Source organism: Chelonoidis abingdonii, chromosome 24 (assembly GCF_003597395.2).
Source record: "Chelonoidis abingdonii isolate Lonesome George chromosome 24, CheloAbing_2.0, whole genome shotgun sequence".
Taxonomy (NCBI): Eukaryota; Metazoa; Chordata; order Testudines; family Testudinidae; genus Chelonoidis; species Chelonoidis abingdonii.
In genome coordinates, this window is record NC_133792.1 from 17,352,420 (window position 1) to 17,380,138 (window position 27,719).

The following is a 27,719-nucleotide window of genomic DNA, read 5'->3' on the forward strand; positions in this document are numbered from 1 at the left end:
TCCTCCCCCCTAGTTGCTTCTTTACTTGTTGTTTACTTGGCTGTTAAAACTGGCTCAAAGTTTCTATTCTTGCAGTGCTCTTTGGCTGTAACAAAATTGCAAGTATTGCGCAAAAGCGTTCTCTCTACAGCTGTTCTTGTAAAAACTCCTGCAGCAACTGATTTCCCCCTCAGCTGCCCCTCTCTGCAGTGGATCAACTCTTATTTGTTTAAACTATGTATTCTTCACTTCCGCTCCATGTGATGCCTTGGGCTAAACATCTTAATCACCCCAGGCCAGCCTTTGCTGTCGAGTGTCAGTAGCAGTTCCTTCAACATGAGCATCAATTCAATTTTCCTAGCTTTTGCAGTGATCCCTCTGAGATTCTGCTGGCCAGCAGCTTTCCAAGAGGTAAGTCTGACCTCCAGAAAGAACAGATTGCACGAATGTTATTTTCCCCTCTCTATGGAAATAGGACAATGTGCGTTCAAACCAAAATGTATCAAGCCCCACTAATCAAAGAAAGTACAACCATCTCCTCTGGGTGATCATTCTGTACTAAAGACATCAACGTTAAACGAATAATAGTTAAATTGCTGATGTGCGCAGGGTGGGTGGTGATGAATAAAGTTTGATTTCCATTTGTTTTTGCTTTGAAAATGTAAAGCTGCTATTTTTTTTTTTTGCAGAAATTTCTCGAGGCGTTGGATCCAGAAGACGTTTTCTCTTATTTTGGCACCAGTGCACTCCTTGATGGTATGCAAGCCTTCTTCCTTCTGAATTTTGTAATGTGTCATGTTTGTAAATTTGTTTCTGATACTGTATATTTGATATCAGTAAGCACACACTTTTATTGATATTAGCCCTGATCTGACCTGCAAACACTTATGCTTGTGATTGACTTTACTCACGCGAGTAGTTTGGTTCAAGTGTGTAAGTGTTTGCAGAATTGGGTCTGTTATTTGGAAATCCAATCCAGTAATTCTTTTAGCACTTTTCTATTCCGCTTCTCCTTCTGCACATTGTTATTGTTTTAGTGCACAATTCATAGAAAAGATTCTAAATAACCCAGGAACAAATCCAGATCAGCTGGGCACGAGAGTGTAGACTATAATGACGATTTTATGTAAGTGTTTTTTAATAAACATTTCAAGAAAATATATAAATACTTTTAGATTGATCATAATTCAGGATTAAGATACTGATTAGATTTAGGGAAGATTCTCAGGGCAGGGGGATTGTGTACTTACATGTTTGTCCAGTGCCTAGCAATAATAATTTTCATTTCTATAATGCTTTACATCTGATGAACTCGAAATACCTTACGTCTTTGTCAAGTAAATTGTTATCCCCATATACAGATGGGAAATGGAGGCAAAGAAAGGTTACAAGTCTTGACCAAGTTTACACAGCAAGTCAGTTTCAGGGCTAATAGGAGAACCTGGACCTCCTGATCACCAGTTCTATGCTGTAGCTGCAAGATGATGTATCATCAGTTTCGGGTAGGGTGACCAGATGTCCTGATTTTATAGGGACAGTCCTGATATTTGGGACTTTTTAAAATATGGGTTCCTATTACCCCTCACCCCCACCCCGATTTTTCACACTTGCTATCTGGTCACCCTAGCTTGGGAGTTGATAAAAACAAAGAGGACTGGGGTCAGTGACATAATTAAAGAGAAAAGGCTCTTTGGGCAGATAGTTGTGTTTATTTTCCCACGCATCATTATTGTTACTGTTAAGCATGTCTATAATCCTAGTAATTTCTGGTATTTCTTCCAGTACCGGAATTTGTTATTGTTCAGCCAGCTTGTCCCTGTGAAGAGGACCAAGTTGAACCAAAATCTTGTAAAGTTCAACGCTGTTCTCTCAGGGCCTGGGGAGAACTCTACACCTTTGAATTCCTAGAGGACCATGTCTTTCTTTCCTCTTCCTTCGTGAGCGATCGAAAGCTGAACTCCTCTGTTAGTTTACTAAAGCAATTCCCAGGCACTTGCTTTGCCCGTGGACAAGTAATGCGCCCTCCAGGGGCTGAATGTAGAGTCACGTACTGCGAAGGGCAGCTGGTGAGTATGCAGCATAGACTTTGAAATCAAAACATCGGCTGCATTTATAACCACTAGGGCCGGCTCCAGGCGCCAGTCCAGCAAGCAGCTGCTTGGGGTGGCCAATGGTGAGGGGCAGCACGTCCGGCTCTTCGGTCGCAATTCAGTGGCAGATCCCTAACTCCCTCTAGGAGTGAAGGAACTGCTGTCAAATTGCCGCCGAAGACTGAAGTGGCACGGTAGAGCAGATTGCGATCATGGCTTTTTTTTTTTTTTTTTTTGCTGCTTGGGGCATCCAAAACCCTGGAGCCGGCCCTGACAACCACTAATGACCCACAATGTTTTGCCATGTGCACTTGATCAGTTGTCTCAGAGTGAAGACCCAGGTGCCTAGAAAGCAAAGTGTCAGATCAGAAATAAGGGGTTAGAGCGAAATTCCTTTCTGTGCAGAGGACCAGTGCGAGGACTATGCACTACATAAAAGTTCCACTTTGACCTTGACGGCTTTGTGAAGAATGCTTGGGGTGGAAGTGGAACTTATGTGGTGCATTCGCTGGTGCTGGCCCTTCTGCCTAGGGATGAGTTTCACCCTGACTTGGAATGAAAGAGAATGCCCTGCCCTCTCGAAAACATAAGAGGATCTACTTTTTATTTATTGAATTGATGGTGCTGGGTCCAAAGCCCAAAAATTTGGAGCTGGGTCCAAACTTCCTTTAAGGTCTCAGGGGGTTCAGATCAGTTTTACAGAAGTGAAGTTGAGCTGAGAAGTTCAAATCCCAATTTCCCCCAGAGTTTGAAGGGTTTCTGATCCAGTGCTGTGGCCTGAGACCATCTCTCCTTGCTAGAGAGCACTGGGAAGGCATTTCAGAGAGTCCAGAAAAGTCACCATCATTGCTCTGAAGGGTTTGCAGTTCAGTACAGTGTATGGGATCACAATTCTGCCACGAGAAAATTTAGAAACAGGCAAAGAAAGAAATAAGCTGCTCCCCCTACACCTGCTCAAAGGGAAGAAGGTCTCGAAACACTTATTTTTGGTCATCCCAATGCTGCCTCACTGAGCCTGCAGTAGCTTCATTTTTCAGAGCTTTTGGTAACCTGGCAGTTTGGTGTTCGTCCAAATCCTTCTGATAACGGGAGATCCCGGTGATGTGTGAGGTACTCCATGGCAGTAATAATAATTAGTGTTGATTTAATATCCTTTCCAATGAGGATCTCAAAGTGCTTTATAACATTAATGGACCAAGTGTCGCGCTGCCCTGAGGAAGATAATTGTAACCCTGTTTTATAGATGAGAAATCTGAGAGGATAATGACTCACCTAGAATTACACTGCAAGTTGGTGGTGGAGTCGGAAACAGACGATAAGAAACCTAACAGCCAGTCCCCTGCTCTAACCACTAGACCACACTCCCTCCTAGATCCTAGTAGGATCCTACTGATCACAAACAAACAGGAAGTCTTTGGTTTTGAATCCTGATGTGCCAAACATGTTCAATTTTGCTTGGGTGCAGCACCTATTTGGGAAATCTTGGCGGTAAAGGGGAGAGCGGGAGGAGAGGGGGCCTGTGACTTTCTCTTGGTGGTGAATGCCTCTGGAATAACATAGGAGTGGGATTTTCCTTTCTTTAGCAAGGGGTCGTCATCGTGAACGAGGAAAAGATTCACATCAGGCCTGTGAGAAGCAAACACCTGAATGTGTTGGAAGACCCCAGCCTCCCCAGACCCCACATCATCTTCAGAGCTGCAGGGAGAGGGACAAGGACGATAGGAGGTATTGGATGTCTCGGGGCCACAAGAGGAACCACTGGCCCAATTCTGCCCTCTCTTTTTGCCTGCAGTCAGTGGGGTTGCATGAGTGACAGTGAGGGCAGGACTTATTGCTGTCACAATGTGTAAATGATGCTCTCATTGAGACCTGTGTAGTCCAGGAGCACTGCTTGTGCCTTGGAGAAGAGGCCGCGCTGCATTCTACCACTCTCCCGTCTGCTTTCACCATTGCTAAAACAACATATAGCCTCAGTAAGGACTCAGGATTTATCTTGGTCAGATAGGCATGGCGTTGTCACTCACCAGATACTGCCAAACACAAGAGCAAAGAGATACAAACTTAGCTGAGGATGGGTCAGGACTCAGGGTATGTAGGTGGGATATCTTGTGTATGATAAATTACCAAGAGTGGCAGCAGCAGCTGCTAGAAATCAGGATAGACGGGAATTAGCTAAGTGTCTGGAGGAAGCAATGTATTGCTCATCAGTGTTCAATAGGCTGGGATGGACCCATGGGTCTTTCATGCCTTCTTCCATCCTAACCTCCCTTGTATTCCCTCATGTTGTTGTAGAAATAAAGTCTTCTCCTCGTCTCTGGAAAAGAGCAGAGGGGAGCATCATGCACCTGGAGCTGCTGGTGGTAGTGGGCCCTGATGTTTATCAGTTCCACAAAGAGGACACCGAGAGGTACATCCTTACCAACCTGAACATCGTGAGTGGCTTTCTGCTTGATTTCAGTGCCACATTTCCTGAGCCTATGGTGGCTTGTGTTGGAAGGGACCTCTGGTGGGACATCTGGCTAAGCCCCTAGCCAAATGTTCTGGAAGGACCTCCGCAGAAGTGAGTGGGAATGCCTCTCCCCCGGATACGCAGAGAATACTGGACAGACGTGCAAAGCAACCACTTCACCTGCTTTGCCTGGGCCATTGTACCCTCATGCAGGAAGCTGCAAGCAGAAAGGAGCATTCGCAAATGCTGGGAGTGCAGCTTTAAAGCCTCAATTGGAAAATGTGTCCCTTAATTTCCTTAGTAGGTGTTTGGGTGCTGGCTCCAGCGTTAGGAGTTTATCCTTCAGTGCCCATTGATTTCAGTGGGTGTTGGATTGGGCTGTATTTGAATTGATCTATCATTTCACTGTGTGGGTTTTAACATTCCATTATTAATTTCTTCAGCGCTGCCCACCTTGCTCCGGTCAGGAACATATCACTGTGTTTTCATATGGATGGCAGGGGCTGGGGGACTTGGAGGGGTCTTGACATTCATTTTCATATCCTGTGAAATCCCTTGTTCTCTCTCTCCAGGAGGCTTTTAATCCTATTAGTTAAATCTAGTACACATTAGTGGACTGACTTTGTGGCTTCCACTGAGTTTAGTTCTCAGATGAATCCTGGTTCTGTTTGGAATGGGCAGATTTCATGCATCTGCCTGTTTCTTTCCCTGGTGATTTGCAGATTTTATAATTACCTGGTGTGTCACCTTGGCAGTGCCTCCAGCTGGGATGGTGGAAGATCCTCAGTATGTGTAGGGAGGGCTCAGTGTCAGTGCAGGGCACAGACAGGAGTCACACCGGCATCTTCATTATGAAACTCCTTCTGGATCCTGTTTTTCCTTTTACAGGGTGCCGAGCTGCTGAGAGATGCCTCGCTGGGAGCTCAGCTCAGGGTTCACCTGATGAGAATGATGGTCCTGACAGAACCAGAGGTAGAAAATGGGGGTTTGTTCACAGTCCTTAGAAGGGTCTGTCACAGGTGAGGCTGAGCGCAGCTCCCCCCAGAGGGCTAGCCAGCCTGTGACAGGGCCACTAAAGGGAAGGCATATGAAAATGTGCCTTCTCTTTAGGTGGGTATGAACATCACCACGAACATCACCTCCTCGCTGGTCAGTATCTGCAAGTGGAGCAAGAAGGTCAATCCCCAGAATGACTCAGATCCCCTGCACGCTGACCTTGTCCTGTATGTGACCAGGTAACAGAACTCCCCTGACTGAGGGGAGATTAGAGACGAGAGGTCAGGCTGGCAGGGTCAGGCTAACCACAGCAACTACTGGACATGCTCAGATGGGATGGGAGGAAAATGTGCGGCCTTTGGAGGGGGGCCCTACAATTCTCCTTCCAGGTGGCTTGCTGTGGTGTATAAAGCCCTCATGTCAGTTGTTCCCCTGGTCTGGAGGGGGGAGGTATTCTGCATGTCCGCACCCACCAGCTCCCCGAGCACAGTTGGGGCTGAACGCTCAACAATTCCACTTCCTCAGCCCAGTGTGAACAGGAATATCCCAGCCCGGCTGTGTCGGACTCAGCACAATTCCAGCGGAGGCCTGCGTCCCCAGCAATGTTTGCATGATCATGGGAGGCTCATGTGAGGGCAGAAAAGTCGAGAAGAGGCAGAAACCCAGTGGTTGTTATAGAGAAATTCCCCAGCTACAGAGATTTCCTCTGACTCACACATTCGGTTGGCTCCCAGGCTCACATTATTCTCAGTTGACTGTAGCTAATGACACCTGACAATCTCCCATTGAATGTAATGTCCTTGTTTAGTTCTTCTCTGCACCAAGGGGATTCTTGTATCTCTGTCTCCTGCAGACAGGATTATATCTAATCAACATGTGCTGGGTAGGGTGGTACCAGAGCAGATACTAGATACTCAGTGAAGCCTTCATTGAGCATCTCAGCCCCGGGGAGATGCACGTATCAAAGTGAAAGGGGATGGTAAATACCTGGTGTGAGGTTGAGCTGGGAGAGGCTAAAGACATTTTCAATGGACAGTGTTCACAGCTTGGGTTTTTAATCCTAATGAATCTGCGCTCCCTTTTCCCCCCCACCTGTCTCACCCTTCCCTGAGGTTTGACCTGGAGTTACCCGATGGAAACAAGCAGCTGCGCGGAGTCACCCAGCTGGGGGGAGCCTGCTCCTCCTCCTGGAGCTGCATTATCACCGAGGACACTGGCTTCGACTTGGGAGTCACCATAGCCCATGAGATTGGGCACAGGTCAGAGGGGAAGACCCAGAGAGTTGCAAAGTGTCAGCCCTTTCACTCAGAGAAAATTGGCCCCTGTTCGCAAGCTGAGTTCAGAGAGCGAGCAAGTCACCTCAGGCGGTGCTGGTTCAGGACTATCCTTAGGATTTATGAGTCCCTATACAGTTTTATTAAACTGGTACCCCTATGCCCGACTTGGGGCACAGCCACCACCCCCACCTGTGGACCCCCAGAAGACATCCCCCATTGCTGACACACACCAAGCTTTGTACATAGCAGACACTGTGTCAGCCCAGGCTCACAGCCCGGTGGGAGAACTAGGCAGCAAAGGATACTGAGCCCCCCAGCCTACCTCACGGCGACGGAGAGTCACAGTTCCCTGTAGAGAGCCCCGTGCCCTCTCCCTCATGCAGAATGCGCTGCATTGGCGCAAAATTTTCTTATGCCCTACACAGCCAGGTATGCTGCGTATGCCTAATGACAGCCCTGCTTAGGTTGCTTGAAACCCAACTCCAGAGAGAAGGAATGGGAACAAGGGGCCCAATTCTGCAAGGTTCTGAGCTCCCTTAACTCCCATCGTCTTCACTGGGAGCTGAGGGCACTCATCACCTCAGGAGGTACTCATTACTCTGCACAGGGTGTCCTCGGCTCAGTGTGTCACTAGCTGGATTCCAGCCCCTTAGAGGCCACAGGTCACCTTTGCTAATCGACGTGGTGGGTCTCTGTCCAGAGAATGGTGGTGACTCCCGGTGTCATGGCAGTACGCAGTGACGAGAACATTGGGCAGTGAGTTACCTATGGGTGGGGTGAGGAATAATGAAGGGAAGACTAGTGATGTAGAAAAACACAAAACAGAGGCTGAGATTTATAATCCCTGCTCCAAATTCTTGGCTGGTGTAAATTTGTGCAGCTCTGGTGACATCAGCAGGCCTGTGCTCATTTATGCCAGTGGAGAATTTGGCCCGTTGTTTTGCTTGAGCCATGTCATTCACATCCAAACGTTTCCATCAGCCTCAGGTATAATGGAGCCTCTTCATCACCCTTTCCCCAGTCCTTCGTCCCTCTGACCCTCTTAGCCTGTGTAAACTCTTCAGCACAGAGACCATCTTTTCCTAGGTGTATGGACCGTGCCAGGCACAAGGGGGTCCTGATCCTGACTGGGCCTAGAGGCACTAATGTAATGTCAATAGTATCCAGTAAGCACTAGCGTTCTTCAGGAGAAAGCGCGGTGTGCTGTGGGGAAAGGGAGGGAGATGGAATTAGAACAAAACGCAGTGGAAACTTCAATATTAATTAACGCTTTGCACTTCCCTCCCGTTGCAACTCTTCACATTGGCCTGAGAGCACTTTATAAATGATGAATTACGCCTCGTACCGCTACCACGTAACAGGAAAATACTATTGACCCCCTTTTACAAATGGAGAAACTAAGGCACAGAGAATGGAAGTGACTTAGCCAAGATCACTCACATGCTCCCAGAATAGAACTCAGGAGTGGTGACTCCCAGCCGGGGGTTGAAACTGCGCTCGGTTCCTACAGTTTAACACCAGGAGATCAGCTGGATAATATCAGTAATGCCCCCCCCCCCAACCTCTTGCGGCAGTTTTGGAATCCAACACGATGGCGAAGGAAACCGGTGCAGTGGGAGTGGCAACGTCATGGGTCCCGAAGGCAGCCGCAACAGCGTGGACCTGGTCTGGTCGGAGTGCAGCAGAGAGCAGTTCCTTGCCTTTCTCAGGTAGAAGGAACCAGCTGTTCTCCATGCTCATCTGCATGTCTGTGCTGGGGGGAGGAGAAAGGGAAGGAACAAGGTGGGGGACTCGTGGAGAGTGAGGTGCTGTAACGCTTTGGGGGTTTGTTGATTTTTGGAGTGAACAAGTGGTGAAGAGAGCAGATCTCTCTCAGCCTAGGACAATGATCATGTTTCCTGGGACACCAGTAATGAACTCCCAGACTGAAAGCCTTGCGCCTGTGTTAGCGTATGTGCGTGTCCTTGCTGTCTGTGTGCAGGAAAGCAATGTCTCTTGTGGTTTTCCCAGGACAGGCCAAGCAAGCTGCTTGAATGATCTGCCGGACCTGGAGGGCAGCATCCCCGGGTGGAAGCCTGGCTTATATTATGGCGCAGACGAGCAGTGTAAAATAGCCTTTGGGAGCGTAGCCATGGCCTGCACCTTTGCCAGGAATGACATTGTAGGTACAACGCTTTCCACCTGCTCGTGCTTTTGGCTGGTAACGGCCGCCCCCGAAGTACTGCAGCTGGGATGGGCGTGATGGTGCAGCAGGGGGGTGGGCTGGCATTGAGAGGAGCTCTCCCTCTTCCCTCTCTTGTTCTACTCCATCTCTTTGCTCTCTGGATTCCCTTTGGCCCCTCCCTTGTACAAGACTGTGTGGCTCCCTGCTGTTCGCAGGCCAATCGCAGCATTGTTAATGCGTCTCATTAACAAGGAAACACTAATCCGGCTGCAAACCTCAGGTGCTGCCACCGACCCTCGTCCTGTGCCATAACGATTGGCAGTGCCAGTCACTGAAAGCGCCCACAGTGCCTCCCACGTGCAGCATGGGCCTCATCTTTTTCCACTCAAAATGGAGACGGTCAGGAAATTGCCTAAGCCGTTGGGATTTGAATGGAGAGAGCAGGTGCTGGCTTCCTGCTAGAAGGAAGCGGGTGGGTGGGTGTGGGTAAGATATGCTTGTCTTCCTGCTGCTCCCTGGTATCCTGTGAGTGCTGAGCACACACAGAGCCATGGCCCGGCTTAGGGAGGCCATTTACCGTGGTCTGCAGTGTTCTAGCTGGGAGGCGTGGGGGTCCTATGTTGGTGAGATAGGGTCGGCAGCTCAGGCTGAGTGACTGGCACAGCAGCCTCGGGCATGCACTGAGCAGCCTGGCTCCCCTGCCCTCCCAGGACATGTGCAGAATTCTCTCTTGCCACACCCATCGGGCTGACCAGACCAGCTGCACCCGCCTTCTTGTTCCTCTTCTGGATGGGACCGAGTGTGGGATCAATAAGGTAAAGAGTCTCCAGGTGCTGCAAAGATTGGAGGTGGGAGTGGGTGGCTGCCGGGCACACGGTGACTGAAGGGCACACTGGATGTTTGGGTGGCAGAGTGGGTGGCTACAGGGCATAGTGGATGGCTGGTACAATGGGGTGAATGAGCTTTCCTATGTAGAGAGCTAAGTCTGAAGAGTGATGGAGAATCCACCACCACCCTTGGTAAATTGCTCCAAGGATTAATTAACCTCATTGTTAAAAATTTGCACCTTATTTCCCATCTGAATTTCTCTGGTGTCACCTTCTAGACATTGGACTGGGTTATCCTTTTGTCTGCTGGACTGAGGAGCCCGTTATCAAATAAGCTATCGGCCTAGGATGTTTTCACTGTTTGTCCCCCACGGGAGGTAGAGCTGGAGGAGAAGATGCCTCGCTCAGCTCCTCCCCTCGCGATTTGGGGTCCAATTTCCTTCCCCTCCCCTCCCCTCCCATCCCAGATGGGAGCGACTGAGGCATGAGATACTGTACCCTTCCACTTGCATTTCTCCCAGCCGAAGGGGCAGAGCCCCCCCAGCTCCCTGCAGTATTAGCTGGGGCACTGCTGTTGCTGATCCCTGTGGTGTTCTGGGTTGCAGTGGTGCTCCAAGGGACGCTGCAGCTCTCTGGAAGAGCTGAACCCTGGGGCAGTGGTGCATGGGCAGTGGTCCAGCTGGAGCCCCCTCACTGCTTGTTCTCGCAGCTGTGGAGGAGGAGTTGTAACGAGAAGACGATTCTGTAATAACCCCAGGTAAAGACTTTCCTCTTTCCCGACAGCGCCGTTGGAGGTGCTCGCAGGGTCCTCCAGCTGTTTGCAGGCCCAAAGTGTCCGTGCTTCCACTTGTTTAACATGTTTGAGTCCATTTAAACGTGGGGTGGCATCCTGCGCTGTACCCAGCTTAGGATGTGCTGCATGTTTTGCCAGTGTAACAAGTTCCTTGTCTCTCTACTGACCGTGTGTATCATTCTCATTTGCCTTTCCACTGCCCAGGTGTGTCATTGTCCGGATGAGTCTTTTCAGTGCCTCGATCCCTGTGTCGCTCCATTCTTCTTCTTAGCATATGTGCAACGTGCCTCAGGTGGCGCATGACCATGATTCATCACTGAATTTGGTCTGCTGGTTGGGTCATTAGGTTCCCCGGCTTGGGAGTGCGACGTGAATGCTGATCCATGCCCCCCGTCGCTCCACTGATTGGCTGCATCACTGACCCATGTATTTGTCGTTTCATTAGCCGGCTCGGTGTGGCTGTCCACGAGCCAGATCTTGGTACTGCGGCTAGGCACTCCCGGATCCTGTGTATTTGGATGATCAGGATCCTCTGTCCCCTCACTGTGGATCAGCTCTTCCAGCCTCTCGCCTGGCTGCCTGCGGACCCACATGTCTGTTGTTTTCAGGCCGGCTTTCGGGGGTCAGGAGTGCAGGGGAGCAGACCTCCAGGCTGAGATGTGCAATATGCAGGTAGGCTGCCTTCTCTTGCTCCGCAGGCATCACACACATGGCCAAGCAATGCACTGTCAGTTTATATGGCATTTTTAACCCTTTAAGAACTGTACCATCCAGGGCCACAGCTTTCAGAGCTGAAACTATTGATTTCCCTGGGAAGGAAACCAGGCGTTGGGCATGCAGTCTCCAGCTGTGTGACAAGACAGGTACTTGTTCCACTGTCACTGAGGCCAGTTACTGACTAGCAACTGACAAGCCCCATCAAGGTGAGATAAAGCATCTTATCTGGGACCCCTGAGAGAGCTGGCCGGCACTCCGAGGGAGGGGTAATTCCCAGCTCTAGCATGGAAGTGGCCATGAAGGTGTGAGCGACAGCAAGCGTTAGCCACTGACCTAAGGTCACTGAGTACTGACCTAGGATCTTGGAGAGGATTGTACTTGGGCAGCTGGCCTGTTCCATTGCCTGTGTTGCCATGGCACCACAGCAGCTTTTAGCGTGATCGCTCAATCAAGCTGAGGCTCAGTCGAGCTGAAGATTACCCCTCTAGCTGCAGTGTACATACCCCGAGTCCTTTCAGTGCAGCGCTGTGCTCTACAGGGGCCATGCCTGTATTGTTCACATTTGCCCCAGACATTTATTTTGGATAAGTAGGAAAGATAACATCATCTGCAAACCATCTGTCTCCCATTCCTAGCCCATCTCCTCCTCCCCAACTTCTCCTGCAACTTCACTTCAATGGGCTAGTCTTCTTCATTTGCTATTTTTCTATTTGTCAGCTGCTGCTTTTCACCCCAGAGGTGGCTGCGCTTAGGTAGTGGGTGAAGTGGTTCCTGAGATTCTGCTCTTACTGTATTCCATTTCACTTTCCTTGCATAATACTCTCCCTCTTCCATAGGCCTGTTTGACTTTCCAGTTGGAGTTCATGGCTGAACAGTGCGCAGCGACAAATGTAAAGCCGCTGTATCTCATTCCAAAAGTCCCGTCTTTTTATAAGTGGACGTTGGCTGCTGGTTATGCCAAAGGTAAAGAGCGAGAGAGCGAGAGAGCGCAGTTCTTTGGGAAAGAGAACCCCTAGTGTGCTGTTGACTCTCTTGTGCCTTTTTGCTTGAGTAACTCTGCCTTTCTCCCCATGTCTGTCACCCCAGGGGATACCCTGTGCAAACACATGTGCAAGGCAGAGGAGAAGAATTTCATGGTGAGTCGTGGAGTCAGTTTCACAGATGGAACCAGGTGTGAGAAGAGCAACTACAGAGCTGAAGCTGCTTTCGATCTATGCGTGATGGGCAGCTGCAGGGTAAGGATTTTCCTCCCTGCAAGTAGATGGTGGATCCAGGCCAAGCTTCAGACATAGGATCTAAATGGTCTCCAAGGAGCCACCTCCTTGAGGAACAAGCAAACTGCGACCCAAACTTTTGAGGCCAGCTCTTCTATAAGACCAGGATTTGTTAGGGCTGTTTGGACTTTTGGACTAACGAATTGAGTATCCCGCTTGTGCATCCAATACCAACCCTGATTATACAGTATGGGTGCATGTGTGTGTAATTCCTTCTTGACCAGTGCAGCAATCAGCTTATACCTTGATGCATGAGACTGAAATACCCTCGTTATCAATTCACCTCGCATAGCTATATATGTTGTTAAGGTAAGTGGGCAGACCTGGACAGACCTAACTCTCTTCCAGGAGAGGTTTGCCTAGAGTCATACAGTGGGATCAGTGGCAAAATGAGGAATAGAATTTAAGAATCCTGACTCTAAAAGCCATGCTGTAACCACCATCTGCGCTTGCTTCCTCTGCCCATGTGTGTCTGTGCTTACTGGGGTAGCTTAAAGAATGTAACCCAGGAAATGGCACTTTGATCACTTCACCTTCTTCCCAGAATAAGCCGGTCTTGTGGCTCTGCCCTTTGCTCAGGTGTTCGGCTGTGACGGCAGGATGGACTCTGGGATGGTGATGGACTCCTGCAAGGTGTGCGGGGGAGACGACGCCACGTGTACCAGAGTGAGCGGCTCTTACAGAGAAGGAAAAGCCAAAGGTCTGCAAGGCTCAGCTCCACTCTCCACATCAGGGTCTATCTCGGTTGCTGGATGCCCTCAAAGCAGATGCCGAGCTCTGTGCTGTCCCTATGCAGCTTCTTGGGTGTGGTTTTCCTTGTTTCGGTTTTGTGTGGAATATACTGGTGGAGGCTGTCAGAGATGGAGACTGATGAGATTAATGCTCATGCAGCTTGACAGCTGGTTGCAGCCTGGGTTCCCTGCTGAGCCATTTGCAATGTGGCTTCCCTTGTTGCCATAGGCAGGGATCCTGAACTCTGGCCTGGGGCGGAGAGCTCAGCCTAGCTGAGTTCTGTAAAACAGGGGGGCTGCCTGAGCAGTAAAATGTTGCTCTGCCTGAGCTCGCCTCTGCCATCACCCTCACATAGAGTTTTCTGGAGGGTATTTTTAAAAATTGAAAGTGAGCAGAGGGCTTTGGTAGCCAGAGTGGAGGACGCTGAGGCCATGTTCCCAGGTCTGCCACTGATTCAGTTAAGCTCTCTTGGCTCTATTCTCCCCAGGGGTGACTCTGAAGTCAGTGGAGTGACACCGGGGGGAATTTAGTTCTCTGTGCCTCCGCCTGTCCTTCCGTAGCATAGTGATATAATACCTACCATGCAGGGGAGTTTAGAGGGTTAATTACTGTCTGTAAAGTGCTTTGAAATCCTTGGAAGGTGCACTGTGAGGGCAAGGACTGTAATTACAAATCCCCCCACTCCTTGCAGAAGGTGCAGAACTGAATGTGACCGCGTCTTCTCTGTGTTCATTTCCCAGAGTATGTTACGTTTCTAGCCCTGCCTCACAAGACCACCCTCGTCTACGTTACCAATCGCAAACCCCTCTTCACACATTTGGGTGAGTATAATGGGAAGGCGACCGGGCCGGTTTGGTTCCTGTGCCCCCAAACACGCAGACGGTCCCGCGAAAAGGCACCCGGGGTGAAGAGTCCTGGCGGTGCAATCTCATCACTTGTGGGGTACTCTCTGTAGAGAAGCGGGGGAAGCGCCATTGCTTGGGATGTTTAAAATAGACTGGAGAGGTCACTAGTGGATGCACAGAAGGAAGCCATTGTCTCTAGTTGATTGTGTGAACACATAATACCTCTCTGCCCTGACTACCACTGTTGCTTCTCTAGCTGTGAAGGTCCAAGGTCGGTATGTGGTGGCCGGGAAGGAGAGAATCTCCTTGAACACCACCTATCCGTCAATAATAGAGGACAACCAGATCAAATACAGGGTGTTTCTCACTGAGGACAACCTGCCAAGCCTGGAGGAAGTCCATGTCGATGGGCCAACCCAAGAGGACATTGAGATACAGGTAGCTCGGTAGGGCTGGAAAGGGGATAGCCAGAACTGGCTTGGGGCTGCGTGGCTCAGGGCTAAGCCCTGCAAGGCAGAGTCTGGCAGTGGTTGAAGCTTTGCTGATTCCCCCACAGCAGCAGAAATTGAGCTCCATGCTGGTGATGATCTCCTTGTCCTTGGAAATGGTTGAGCACGTGTTCCCTGAGGGTTTTCTGTAGACGTAGGTGAAGGCTGGATGGGGGAAGAAAGAAGAAAACAGTGGAATCCTGGCAGCAAATCTCCCTTGTGATGCAAGAGGTCGGTTCCCTTCCCAGGAACAAACCTGGTGGAATTACAAGGCTGTTTCTCTAATTAAGCAATTCCCATCATTCGTTACTGAGGTTTGTGCTCCAGTAGCAGACACACGTGTTGAGGCAAAGCCACCCAGAAGAGGGATGTCCCTATCAGGACGTGAATTCAGATTTGGGTTTTGGTTTTTATGGCAGACTTAATCTGAGTTTGAATGATTGGAAGTGATAAATAGACCCAGTGTTAACTTGAAATGTTTACAAAGAGCATTGGCTTCATAGTGTCTGTTCAGTGCCCAGTGGATGGGTGTTCACAGCGTAAGTCCTCCCACTACAGCTTGTTTTACTTGGCTGTCCCGGCAGAGGCAAGAGGGCTGAACTGGCCACAGGAACTCTACTGCCGTCAGAGGCAGACCCTCTGAGTTGGGGGCGGGTGCTGGTGGGGAACAGCAGCGGGAGAAAAGATTGTCCCTGCGTGTGCTGTAACACACAGAGATTGTCACACTCCAGGGCTTTTGACCCAGCATCTTTCACGAGCACGAAAGTATAATGAGAAGTGATAATCAAGGATAATGAAGAGGCTGCAGACACTATTGGTTTCAGTTAATTTATAAATTATGGAATTAAACAGGGAACAGTCAAAGATGCGGGAAAGAATTTAATACAGATGATGCTATTTTGTGTGTAAGGGACTTCTGAGTAGGGCAGCAAGGCTTGATTGCCTGTACCATATAGAAAGGAAGTGTCACAATTGGACCAGAGACTGTACTTGTGGCCAATCAGAAACCAGCACTGCCATGATTCTTTCTATTAGTGGTAGCTGATTGGTTGAGAAGTTCTTTTAAGGCCTTATGTCCTAACTCTGAACCATTTTTAGAATGCTGAGTTTAGAAACTTTTATTAGGGAATACTAATTAACTCTCCAGCATGCGGATTGGCTGACAGAAATTCCATTGGCATTGGTACAACTAGGTGTTTGTTAGAGGTGAATATGAAAAGAAGCCCCAGCTATTGGAGTGTTTGGAATCCACATCCAGATCTTGCACCGAGGTTCCATCTTTGCTATCCATGTGCTCAGACACATTCCTCTGACTCAATCTGCGTACGGAACACCATACTGACCTGGGTTAAGCTCTTGATTTCTACGCTCTTCTCCTTCCCAGGTTTATAGGAAGTATAGGAAAGAATATGGAGATGTCACCAACCCAGACATCACTTTCAGCTACTTTATACCAAAGGCGAAACAGACACATGTGTGGATTCCTCAGTTCAGGACCTGCTCAGTGAGCTGTGGGGAAGGTGAGGCTGATGTGAGGACTAGTGGTTAATTGGGGGAAGCTGCTCAGGTTTGTAGGTTGACTGGCTGCTATCCACCTAAGTCCTCAAACCTTCTGGACTCATTTTGCATATTGAAAGAAATATGCTTGTTATCGCTTTCATACATTTTACTAAAACTTATTAAACAAACTAAAATTTAAGAAAGTGGCCAAATCTAAGATGTTATTAGTAATATTAACGTAAACTAAGAATATAGCAGTACAGATATCAAATCATGATTGAATCAACAAGCTAGACTCAACAATGAATTGGAATTAAATCCTCAAATTAATACTCAATATAATCAATCCTTATAAACTCCAAAGAGGATTCTAAGAAGGTGGCTGTGCATTTGGTTATAAACCTCAGCTAAAGAATTTGGTCAAAGTCCATCAAGTCTATGATTTAGAGCTAGTGAAGTGTCTTAATACTGAAATCAAATTATTACTTAATGTCTGATCTAAAGCTGGATGAATTTTTTTGCACAAAACTTTTTTTCTTTCTGTTTTGGAACTGGGCTAACAGTTGAACAGCTTCTCCTTTAGAACCTTCCTCTTGATCGTCAAAAAGTTACTTTAAAATCTTTCAAGATGAAACCCATGTAAGAAATAGAATTTCTAAAATTTATATAAGGGCTGAATTCCCATATTTGTTCTTTCTCTGACACATTTGGGGATTCACTTCTGTCTTATTGGACAAAGGGAACTCACAGTTTCTTTCTGTAAGAGCAAAGACCAGCCCGTAAATCAGCCTAGAATTTCCTTTCCTTTTTTCAGCTGGGGGCCTCAGCAATAGCGGTTCTAATATTTTACTGAACTTTTGTTCCCAGGGGTGCTACAGGTCGATCACTCCTGCTTTGACCAGACCAGGAATGAAATAACAGATGATCAGCTGTGCTTGGAGACTCCACAGCCCCCTTCCAGGCAGGAGCCCTGTGCCATGGCACCATGCCCACAAGGGTGAGTATTCCTGAACGGCCTTTTCCACCACTAAGCTAAAGTCTCTTATCACTAGAGATGGGGATAGCTGGCTCTTGTCCTTTCACAGCTGGGTGGCAGGGGACTTCGGCCCCTGCAGTGCCACATGTGGGGGTGGAGTGATGGAGCGTCTGGTTCGCTGTGTGAAGAAAGAAGGGGGCTTGATCCTGACTCTTCCTGATTCCAAATGCACGGATTCTCCCAAACCTGCCTCCACCAGAGCATGCAGCACTGAGCCGTGCCCCATAAGGTAATGCGGAGACCCCTTGAACGTGCGTGTGTGGGGGGAATAAATCATTGACTCTTTCTCCCCTTGTTTTGTGTGACAGTCCTGTGGTCAGGGTGGGTTATTGCATATTCTTCATTCCTGAGAGCACTTTGTTCCTGCCTGGGCCACGTAACCATTTCTGTTACTATGCCTGTCACAGTGCGTCCTGCGGGGGCAACGCTCCTCAAGCTGAGAGTGTAGGGACTCAGCCATGAGGGGATGTCTGCCCTTCCTTTCCAATCACAGAGACCAAGTGTTCTCCCCAGCGGCACGGCTCTTAATCGGGAAAGGTCTAAGGGTTGTCTAGGCTGGAGTAGGGGACTGGGAGCCAGAACACCTGGGTTCTTGAATCAGCTCAGCCACTACTTGCTGTGCGACCTCTTGAACGTATCACGTCACTCCTCTGTGACTCAGTTTCCCCCTATGTAAAATGGGAGTAGTAATCTACCTCCTGAAGGTGGTGTGAGGGTCCGCTGATTCATAGTGCTAATTAAAGTGCTTGCAGATCCTTGAGTGGTGCTATTATTTCCCATGTAGATGGAAGGAATCTGAGCTGGGCAAATGCTCTGCCATCTGTGGGGTTGGAGTCACCCAGCAGAACGTGACCTGTATCCAGATTCTTGATGGACTGGAGACCACAGTAGACGACAGCCTGTGCCCGGCGGAAGAGAAACCTCTCGCTTTTGTGCCATGTGTGGTTAGCATCTGTCCTCTGGGCTGGAACACAGTGAGTACCCTGGCCTGGCTAATGAGGAACCTCACACACTGGCCCACGGGGGGATCCAGGCTGGAAAGGACCATTTTACTGCTGGAGGTTGAGAGAGTGTTATGCACACAGGCCAGCTTGTTAGTCCAGAATCCCATGTAGTCACTGCAGGAAGCCTAGCTCACCTTAGATAATGCTGCCGGGTTCATCAGACTTTGTGAGGGGGGATTTAATCCTGGGAAGGGCCGGCTAAACCCCCTTGGACATCATCCCACCCGCTTTCCTTCCCACGCAGCCATATTGCTCCAAGAAAAGCAGAGGCGGAAATGCTTTAGCATATGTCACAGAGAGCATCCCTTCATGAAATCACCTCCAGTAAAGAAACCCGCGGTGCCATCTGTCAGAGGGAGCCTGGTATTCGCAAATGGGCTGTAGAAGGAAACTAGAAGCTGGAGGGGGAGTTGATTGGCTCTGGGGATTGTTAATGGGGTGCAGAGACTGTCCCCTGCAGGTCACTGGTTCTAAGCCAGCCTGGGTGAGGCATGACTGAAAGTTATGACTAAGGTAGGTCAGCAATCGGAGACAATGTGTGTCCATGTCAGAGACCCACCCCCACAGTGGGAACCAAGAAGTGCCCATGTAGGCAGTCTCAACCAAGGGACCAGAGACTTACCGGCTATGAAGTCTGGAGGGGCTCTCCCCACACGGCTCAGCCTTATTGGTGGGACCCTGTGAGGGAAACGTCCCTTGAGCGTGCCGTGCTGCTACCCCTGCTCCAGTGAAAGCGTGGGGAACTGTCTCTGAGAGAGGTCACAGGTGCTGTGGACATGGTCCAGAGCCCTCTGACACGAATGAAAAGACTCCCTTGGTTCCCCTGAGCTTGGCTCAGGCCCTGGGCAAGCAGCAGCTGCCAGTCACTTGTTTTTTGCTGCTCTATTGGAAGCAGGACAGTTCGCCCTCACAGGAAGAGCTGGTGCCATTTGGGAGTATCCAGAAGGAAAATCGCTCAGTGCATGTCTGGAGCCCTCTCATTGGTGAATGCACCGTGACCTGTGGCGGAGGTGAGATGCTTGTGACACTGCACAGAAACATTCTTTGTTCTGGGGATGAGCTTGACAGCTTCGTGCATTTGTGCAATTAACCTTTCACCACTGAGGAGTGGGGTGCGCAAGTGGCTGTGGTCACAAGTACACAGAGTCTGGAAGAGTTAGGGGCGTGAGGCTCGGGGCTTGGAGCAAGGATGCAGAGCCTTCCCCGGTAATGTTCCTGGTTTGAATCCAGAGTAGGCTGGTACTAATACAAGGTTCTGGGAGCTTGGGCAGAGCTTGCTTGATCCATAAACAGCACTGAGCTCCAGCATGAGGCTGCTGCTCTCCTAAATGATCTTGTTTCAACAGCCGCATCCATGCCATGCTATCAGACTGTCTCCCCTTCCCCTCTAGGTGTGGCCCAGCTTCGTTATGTGTGTGTGGCTTTCGAGACCAAGGAAGAAACCCAAGAGAAACATTGTAATCAAGTGCCAAAGCCAGCGAGCAGGCTGGAAAGCTGCAATCCCATGCTGTGCCCTCCAAGGTACGAGACAGGTCTCTTTTCACTGTCAGCCCCCAGTGATGGGGTCAGCTGTTTCCCACAAGGGAAGTCTTGTGTGGGTCCTGGTACAGATGTTCTCTGCATTCTTGTCCCCCCCAGTTGGGAGGTGAAGGAGCTGGCTGCATGCCCAGTGAGCTGTGGAGGAGGGAGAATACCACTCTCTCTTCGCTGTGTACGACAGGAAGGAAATACAACCCGTCCTCTTCCTCATTCCAAATGTGGTAGGATGCCCCGGCCAGACAGCACCAAGGAGTGCGGCACTGATCCGTGCCCAGCAAGGTAACTGCTAGTTGCTTTAGTGCCTGGGTATAACTGAGTGAAGCCCTTGCATGCTTATCTGCCATGGGAAATCTTAGCCCAATACCCCTGATACCTTGCTACCTGGGAGTGGGGAGGACCCCCACTGTAACAAATCTGGGGTTGTAAAAGTGGACGCCACAGTTACCACCTAAATTGTGCTTAGACATTCCAGTACCCCAGGCATCTACCACGTGAACTAAAGGACAATCAGCTGTAGTCTTATAGGGCTGATAGCCTCTGCAGGCAAATCTCCCAAATAAGCCCATTAAGAAAAGCTTTGGATCTAGTTCTTTGGAGGTTGGACCCAAAATCCACCTTAGTTCACGGATGGCTGGCTGAGGGGTGGAGTCACTCATTGATGGCTGCGTTGTTCCCAGGTGGCATTACAAAATGGACTCGTGCAGCGTAAGCTGTGGAGGAGGTGTGCTGCGCAGGGTGCTGTACTGTGCGAGGGAGGCTGGGGACAAAGTAGAAGAGATTGTAGCGGATGCACAGTGTCATGGTTTGCCTCGTCCAGAGGAGCAGGAGCTGTGTAATCTGGAGCCGTGCCCTCCAAGGTCATTATAATCACACTCACTAAGACCGCGTGTGCCTAGGGGGAGAGGCTGTGTCTTTAAAAGTGCCATGGACTCAACCCAGTGTGGTCGGGGAGCCAGGTTACAGAGGGGACCTCTGGATTGTCACTCTCCAGAAGCTGGAGACAAAGTGCTTTTGTGTTCTAGAGAAAGGGCGAAGGGTGCTCACTCCCCAGTCACTTCTGACCCCATAACTTCAGGACAGAGATGCACGGCAGAGTGGTAGCAGAAGCATGTTCAGCACAGGCTGGCTAGGAGGGTGTGTGACTTCTAGTATCTGTCTTTGGTTTTGATGTTGCAGGAGGCTGTTTACTGGGCTGAAATAACACAAGAGTTGGTCTGTTTGGGATATGTCAGTTCCAGGGGGGTGGAAATATCATGAGAAGACCAGATCTTGACTCATTTCAGCCCGTACATGTCTCCCTGAGGGGAGGGGGGAAAGGGCTTGTGATGCACATACTGTGAACTCTCATGCAAATATTGAGCTCATGGGGTTTTGGCAGCTTTCAGAGGACCCACTTCCACCCCAGCCCCAGATATTCTAACCCAGCCACAGGGACTGACTCTGTTCCAGGTACGGATTGGTGCCACGGTAAGCTGGGATGACCCCAGGCTGCAGTGTGCATGTGGCTCAGGAAGGGAGTCGATGGATGGCTGGGAAAGTGGGAAGATGAGGAAGTCTCAGGGTGAGCATTTTAGCAGGGGCTGGTGGGAGAAGGGGCATCAATCCTCACTGAATTTTCTCCTTCCCCTTGGATCAGATGGAAAGTAACAGCGACTGGTTCGTGTTCCTCTTCTTGTGGGCTCGGCATAGCCCCGCAACTGATCACCTGTGTCCAGCTCCTCCAAGGCCTAGAGACTGAGCTGGAAGAGAGTTCTTGTCCGGAGGCAGAGAAACCCCTCTCCAGCATCCCCTGTATCATCAGAATGTGCTCCTACGAGTGGGGTTTCAGCGAATGGACAGAGGTACCTGCTACCCTTCTAACGCAGCCCTAGATGCAAGATCCATGCAGCTCTCTGGCTTCATAGCAAATGCCAGGAGAAATAACTCCTCTTTCACACACTGCATGGTGTTAGCATCCATCAAAATACCAAACTGTTCCTAGGGATGTCATCCATCTTTCCTTCCTCTCTCCCTCCCCGAGCAGGGTATCTGTGCAGCCCCCAGGTTGCTAGCCTTCTGGTCTTTGGCTGCTGTTTAAAAATGGCCCTTCCATGTTTTGGAGCCATATGCTCCATGCAAGTCTTTTCTGAACTTTGGTCAAATCCTTCCCCTGTCAGACACCCACCTAATCACTATTGTGCACGAGTATTGATACATCTGTGGGTCTCAGGGTCCTTCGGTAAGGTGGCTCAGCACTATAATCTCCATTTCACAACTAGTGAAACTAAAGGACATAGAGGTTAAATGTGTTGGCCAATATCAGTGGAACAGATGAGACTATAACCCAGGTCTGCCTACTCCCTGATGTGCACTTTAGCCATTGAACCTCCTTCCCCCTGCATAGAACTCTGACTCTGGTTTTATAAAGGCCTCTGGATTTCTTCCGCTGCAGTGCTCAGCGTCGTGTGGGAAAGGCATTCAGACGCGGCAGGATTTCTGCCTCAATCCGAAAACCCACGAGCACGTGAACCCTGTCTTCTGCATGCGTTCCCCCAAACCCATCACGGTGCGTGGCTGCTCTGCTGGCCCCTGTCCTGAGCAACCTGCGGTGGATGGGTCCTCAGGATCAGAACACCAGATACCAACCTCAGCTATGAACCCGAGAACGACAGCAGCAACCATTTATCCTGAGAGGCCAGAATACAAAGCCATGGATCGTCTTCCAACCAGGGTGCTGGCTCCTGCACCCAAACGTTGCGAGGAGCTTTCAGCGGGGGAGGAGGACACTGATGAAGCGTACAGTTAGGTGGTGATTCCATAGGGTGATGTCCTTAGCCAGTACTCCAGCCAGGGGTCTGAGTCTCCTCCCGCACTCAGGCAGTGCTCTGGCAGGGAGCAGGGGAGCTCTCCAGTACTGCAGCGGGAAATTTGTCTGGGTAAAGACTTCAGATTCGAGGCTCATGATCATTGAAAATCAAATGAAATTCATTGCTGAGCTTAATTCTGGCCCACAGCAAGCTCAGATCCAGGGCAGCTCCCTCCCAGCTCAGGAGGGTGAAAGCCCCAATTGGGAACAGCACATTAGTGTAGCTAGTGTTCTGGTGACAGGCAAGTTCTGCTCAGTGTTCACCTGTTCTGCTTTGCTGTGAAGAGCATTTCGCTAGGAGCTGCGTGGAACATTCATAGCACAAGCCAGAAGCCCCCGGTACACACCTTGATTCAGGTTTGCTGCAGATTGAAAAGTCGGAACGGATTCACTGGAAGTCTTGCTGTGGGTCATGCCTTCCAGGCGCCATGGGCTACCCATCAGAAGGGAGTTACGAGCAACAGCTCTCTTCCCAGGGCCTCTGGCATTCTTTGAACTGCAAGCACCTCAGGGCAACAAACTGTCTTACTGTGTGTCTTGTACAGAGGTCAAGTGCACTGTTGGCACGTGTTCAGGTGCAGTGATCGCAGTCTCTGCTCCAAGGAGCTTGCAGACAGTATGGTGCACGTGCCACGATGTATAGGGAGTGGTGTCAGTGGGGGTACGTTCCTCCTGCTGCACTGACTCATCCGCGGCATCTGTGCTTTTGGTTTTATTGTGCAGGTGTCTGTGGGAGGCTCTTCCTCAACTCCACTGGGGTCATCAACATGACCAGCCTGCAGGTCAGTGACTGCACGGTTTCTATCGGACGCCCCTTGGGGGAAGTGGTAACGGTCCAGGTGCTGGAGAGCTCGCTAAACTGCAGTGCAGGTACGTTCCAGAGCCAGCAGAGCTCATCCCTGGCAGGGGACTCACAGAACCCTGCGCCTGCCTCCTCCTCATTACACGTTTGCTGCTCGTCCGTTGTTGGGGACAGGCACCAGGGTGTTCTCAATAGAGGGTCTCCAGCTGTGGACCAGCCCAAGCGTGTTCTCCCCTGAAATGCTACGCAAGGTTTATCTTTGCCAGGTGGGACTAAACTAAGCCATCGCCTTTTCTTTCCCGATTTTTTCTGATTTCTTCCTTGACTGGTGATAGGTACGTGCATGGTGGGGTAGGGTGGGGGCGAAAATTACTGCCCATTTTGGTCTGTTATAAAGTGATGCTTTTCATGTGCGATGGGCCCAGATGCTGCAATGATGGGGTCTGTGCAGGCTAATAAAGTAAATCAAATCACTTTCATGGCTGATATGGACGAGCTAAGGGCTAGATGTAAGAAATATGGGTTGGAATTCCATGGTCCATCTGACACAGGAAGTCAGACCAGATGATCATAACAGCCCCTTTCGGCCTAAAAACCAAGGATGGATGTGCATTCTGAGATTCTCATGATATAAGTGTAAGTTCCCCCAGGGGCTTCTCATTGAATCACAGGTCTTATGCTCCCAAGCGCAGTTCATTTACTGCCTGGAACCAGAACACATCAAATATTCTGTCATTTCAGATGATGACCTACTGGGAAATACTATTAAACAGTTTTTCAGAATAAAGCACACAGATATATAGAAATGTTTAAGTCCAGCCCAATAGCTCTTATGTAGAACAGTCTTGCATACTTTACAAGCAGTGTCTTAGACAGTGAATTACTAGGGTTGGCAATGAGTCATTTACTGACTAAACAGCTGCTTCTGTTTTTAAGATTTCTTCTCCTGATCAAGAATCCTCCCATCTCCAAATCTCTCCTGAATTGATCTCATCGTTCTTGTTATCTTGCCTTGCACAGATTAGAAAATGTTCAGAGCAGAGACCACGTCATATTTATATTTGTAAAGCCCTGGATAACTCGTGTTGCTACTTAAATGTTTTTAACTATCTTAATAAAGTGTGTCGTGTATTAGTGTTAATGTAGAAATGACCGCAGGGCCATGATGGAGCACAGGCCTTGGTGACAGTGACTCCAGCTTTGAGATGAGACATGAAATCAAGGTCCTGGCTGCTGGGGTCATTAAAGAGTTCACAGCCACTTTTTAGCAAGGCATTAGCGACAGTCTCCTTGCCAGATTCCAGTGTGCACAGTTATAAGCTTGCTTCTTAAAATATCCTTGTGGTTTCATTTAGATACCTGACTTTTCTTCATTTCTTTTCTTGAACTGTTACATAGCGCTGTTGTATGCTGTTAAACAGCTGCTGTGTTCCATGCCAGAGGTGCTGCATTTCCCTGATGGGGGGAAGTGATCATTACCTTAGTCTCTCAAGCAATTTCTTAGATCTGTAAAGTATACGCCTGTCGTATCCGACTGTGCCGTCACGACAGCGTGTGTGTTCTCACGTAGGTGTATACTTTCATAATCCAGGAGGCGCAAGATTTCAAACAGATGTCACATGGGAAGGTCCAGGCTCCTGCTCAGGACTTGCCATGATGCTTGGTCCTTTTTCCAGTCAGTTTTTTGCATCTGTCTTCCTCAAAGGGTTTCCATCTTTGCTATCCATTCACGTCTGTCCTTGGCTGTGTCTTCAAAGTTATCACCATTTATGCCACAGAGAGTGAGACACTGCTTAAGGGAAGCATTTTCATTGACCACCCTTCCTGCAATCATTGCCTTGACGCTGGTCGTTTTTGCTCTTTCACAGATGTTAACCTTTGAGACTTTCTCTGTAAAGTACTTTGCGGTAGAAGGGTCCTTTATCACTATTGAATTTCATTTCAGGGGAGATCATGCTGTTTTCTGAACGGATGATGTGGCGGACAGGCTGTAAGAAGCTGACGGTGTCATCCATAAACTCCAGGACCAACACATTGATGGTGAGACAGCGCCTCCTGCTGCCAGGGAATGGTGTTGTTCTTCAGTACAACAGCAAAGCAGCCGCAAAAAAATATTACCAAGGTACTTTGTTGAACTCTTCACTGTGGCTTTCGGGCAGGGGCAGGGAAAGCAAGGCCCACTGAGTTTCACTGTGCAGTTCATGGCTGCCCATGGAGACCAAAGGGCCCAGAATATTGAATGTTGGGTACAGTTGTCTCCATTGGCTGTCCTTCTATATTGAAGATGAGTCCCTGAAAGATGCTTGCACATGCTTTGAGATCCCCTTCTGGAGTGCACCAAGGAACTTTCTGGGCATGCTTTATTTTGTATGGACATACTAAACACAGTGTTCCAAATTGCTTTCTCTCCTACCCCGCTTCCCCATCTCAGACTGTGATGTGCAGCTGTTTGGTCCCTGGGGTGAAATAGTGAATCCCGGAGAGTTGCCGGACCCAAAACGACAAGTGGCTTGTCGGACTTTTATCAACGTGGCTCCACGGTATCGCATAGCCATCCATGCCCTCTACATGGACCTGGGGACTGAAAACAACCGAACACACTCCAATTACATCTCGGTGAGACATCAACCTGGGGTGGGGCACCTCTAGCTCACGCTTTTCCCCTCGCAGGCCCTGAGAAATTTGCTTCTACATTCGAGCTTCAAAGCACATTGGAAATCATATAAAGTCAATTCTGATCTCAGTTATACCAGTGTAATGTGATGCACTTCTCTGAGGCATAGCACAAACAATGCTCTTGCTTGAAAGAGGCAGACTGCTATGTGATTGTGATTCATTCCTTTCTTTGTTCAGATACGCGACGTGAATGCCATGAAGACAACAGTGTTTCGTGGGAAACAGCTGTTCTTCTGGGAATCGATGGGGAGCCAGGTTGAAATTGAATTTAATGAAGGCATTACAGAGGATCGTGTCAGTTTCCGAGCAGAGTACTGGGTCAGAAAGCCCAGATAAATGGAAACAAGGGACACCCCAGCCAGGGAAGCAGTGGATCAATTAGAGTCAGGACTCCCAGCTCTGCCATTGATTCACCATTTGACCTTGGGCAAGTCATTTAACCTCTCCGCCTCAGTTTTGGAATAACAATACCTGTCTACTTCACAGGGCTGTTCAGTTAATATTTTTAAAGCATGTGGAGATGCTCAAGTGAAAGGCATTATATAGACGTCAAATATTACGATTCTCTTAAAAATTTTTTCCTGTCTCTCCCAACTAGTACAGAGACGACTTGCCGGTCTGAAACGAATGACTGAGAGACTGAAGTGCAAGTGATGACTGTGATCTAATGTCACCTTGTTAGCAGGGTCTCGTCCGCTCACAGTGCCTCAGCCTCCACCGATGAAGATGTAGATTAGGACAGTTAGTGAAAGTCAGCAGCTTAACCCTTTAGCATTTTTCCTTTTGGCCGATGATACAAATGTGTGTCGCGGATGGATAAACCATTCAGAATTGATGGACCTGATGCTCCTTTACACTCTGGCAGTGTACAAGGACCGTAACATTTATACTCACTTTACTGTCAGGATAGTGGAAAGGGACCTTATGCATAAATAAGAATTGGGCACTACATGTCCGCCAGCAGTAATAGTATTCCCAATATCTAGGCAGAGAACTCGTCCTGCTAACGACGAACTCGGTGCCACCACATACTCTGGTCGACTGTGCATTGTGTGCAGAAATACTTCCTTTTGTTTGCTTTAAACCTGCTGCCTGTTCATTTTGTTTTGTGACTCCTAGTTCTTGTGTTATGAGAAGGAATAAATAACACTCCCTTATTTACTTTCTCCACCCCAGCCATGATTTTATAGACCTCTATCATATCCCCCCTTAGTCGTCTCTTTTCCAAACTGAAAAGTCCCTGGCTTATTAACCTCTCCACACATGGAAGCTGTTCCATATCCCTGATCATTTTTGTTGCCCTTTTCTGTACTTTTTCCAAAATCATGAGTCAGGCCAAAGATGGGTTCTTATTCATTGTTTTCTGGTGTCTGAACCTTTAGGTCGCACTTGGTTTATGTTTTCAAACTTTTCTCTGCAACCATGAGAGCCAGAAACTTTTGTAAAAAACCAAAGCTGAAATTCTAATGCACTCCCATGATTCCAGGAGCAGGGTCCTTAAGAGAAACTCCAAATATTGCAAGACGCATGATAAAATCGTGGGAGTTGTCAATGCCATATTTAAAAGGTGCTTTCTTCCCCTCTCTAATGGGTATGGGAAGATTTCCAGGAAGACAAGAGGTTTGGAAAGCCTCGTTGAAACACCCTGCAAAATCCCTCTTCGCAAGAGGGGGAAACGCTTTAAGA

At 49.0% G+C, this 27,719-nt stretch overlaps 1 protein-coding gene across 1 annotated transcript; it reads left to right on the forward strand.

Moving 5' to 3' along the window:
• ADAMTS13 (ADAM metallopeptidase with thrombospondin type 1 motif 13) lies at window positions 1–27,245 on the forward strand. Its single transcript, XM_032767640.2, has 32 exons — window positions 1–390; window positions 669–735; window positions 1,762–2,045; window positions 3,653–3,794; window positions 4,362–4,501; window positions 5,407–5,490; window positions 5,629–5,753; window positions 6,627–6,773; window positions 8,366–8,500; window positions 8,802–8,952; window positions 9,666–9,770; window positions 10,388–10,539; window positions 11,184–11,247; window positions 12,129–12,255; window positions 12,379–12,527; window positions 13,146–13,266; window positions 14,039–14,119; window positions 14,400–14,581; window positions 16,016–16,151; window positions 16,999–17,128; window positions 17,217–17,396; window positions 17,952–18,141; window positions 19,067–19,181; window positions 19,563–19,692; window positions 19,810–19,989; window positions 20,388–20,567; window positions 21,347–21,551; window positions 22,142–22,490; window positions 23,279–23,425; window positions 25,303–25,479; window positions 25,789–25,973; window positions 26,211–27,245. The coding sequence occupies exons 1-32, from the start codon at window positions 316–318 to the stop codon at window positions 26,367–26,369; spliced, it is 4,794 nt and encodes a 1,597-aa protein (XP_032623531.1). The 5' UTR covers window positions 1–315; the 3' UTR covers window positions 26,370–27,245.
• The last annotated feature ends 474 nt before the right edge of the window (window positions 27,246–27,719 follow it).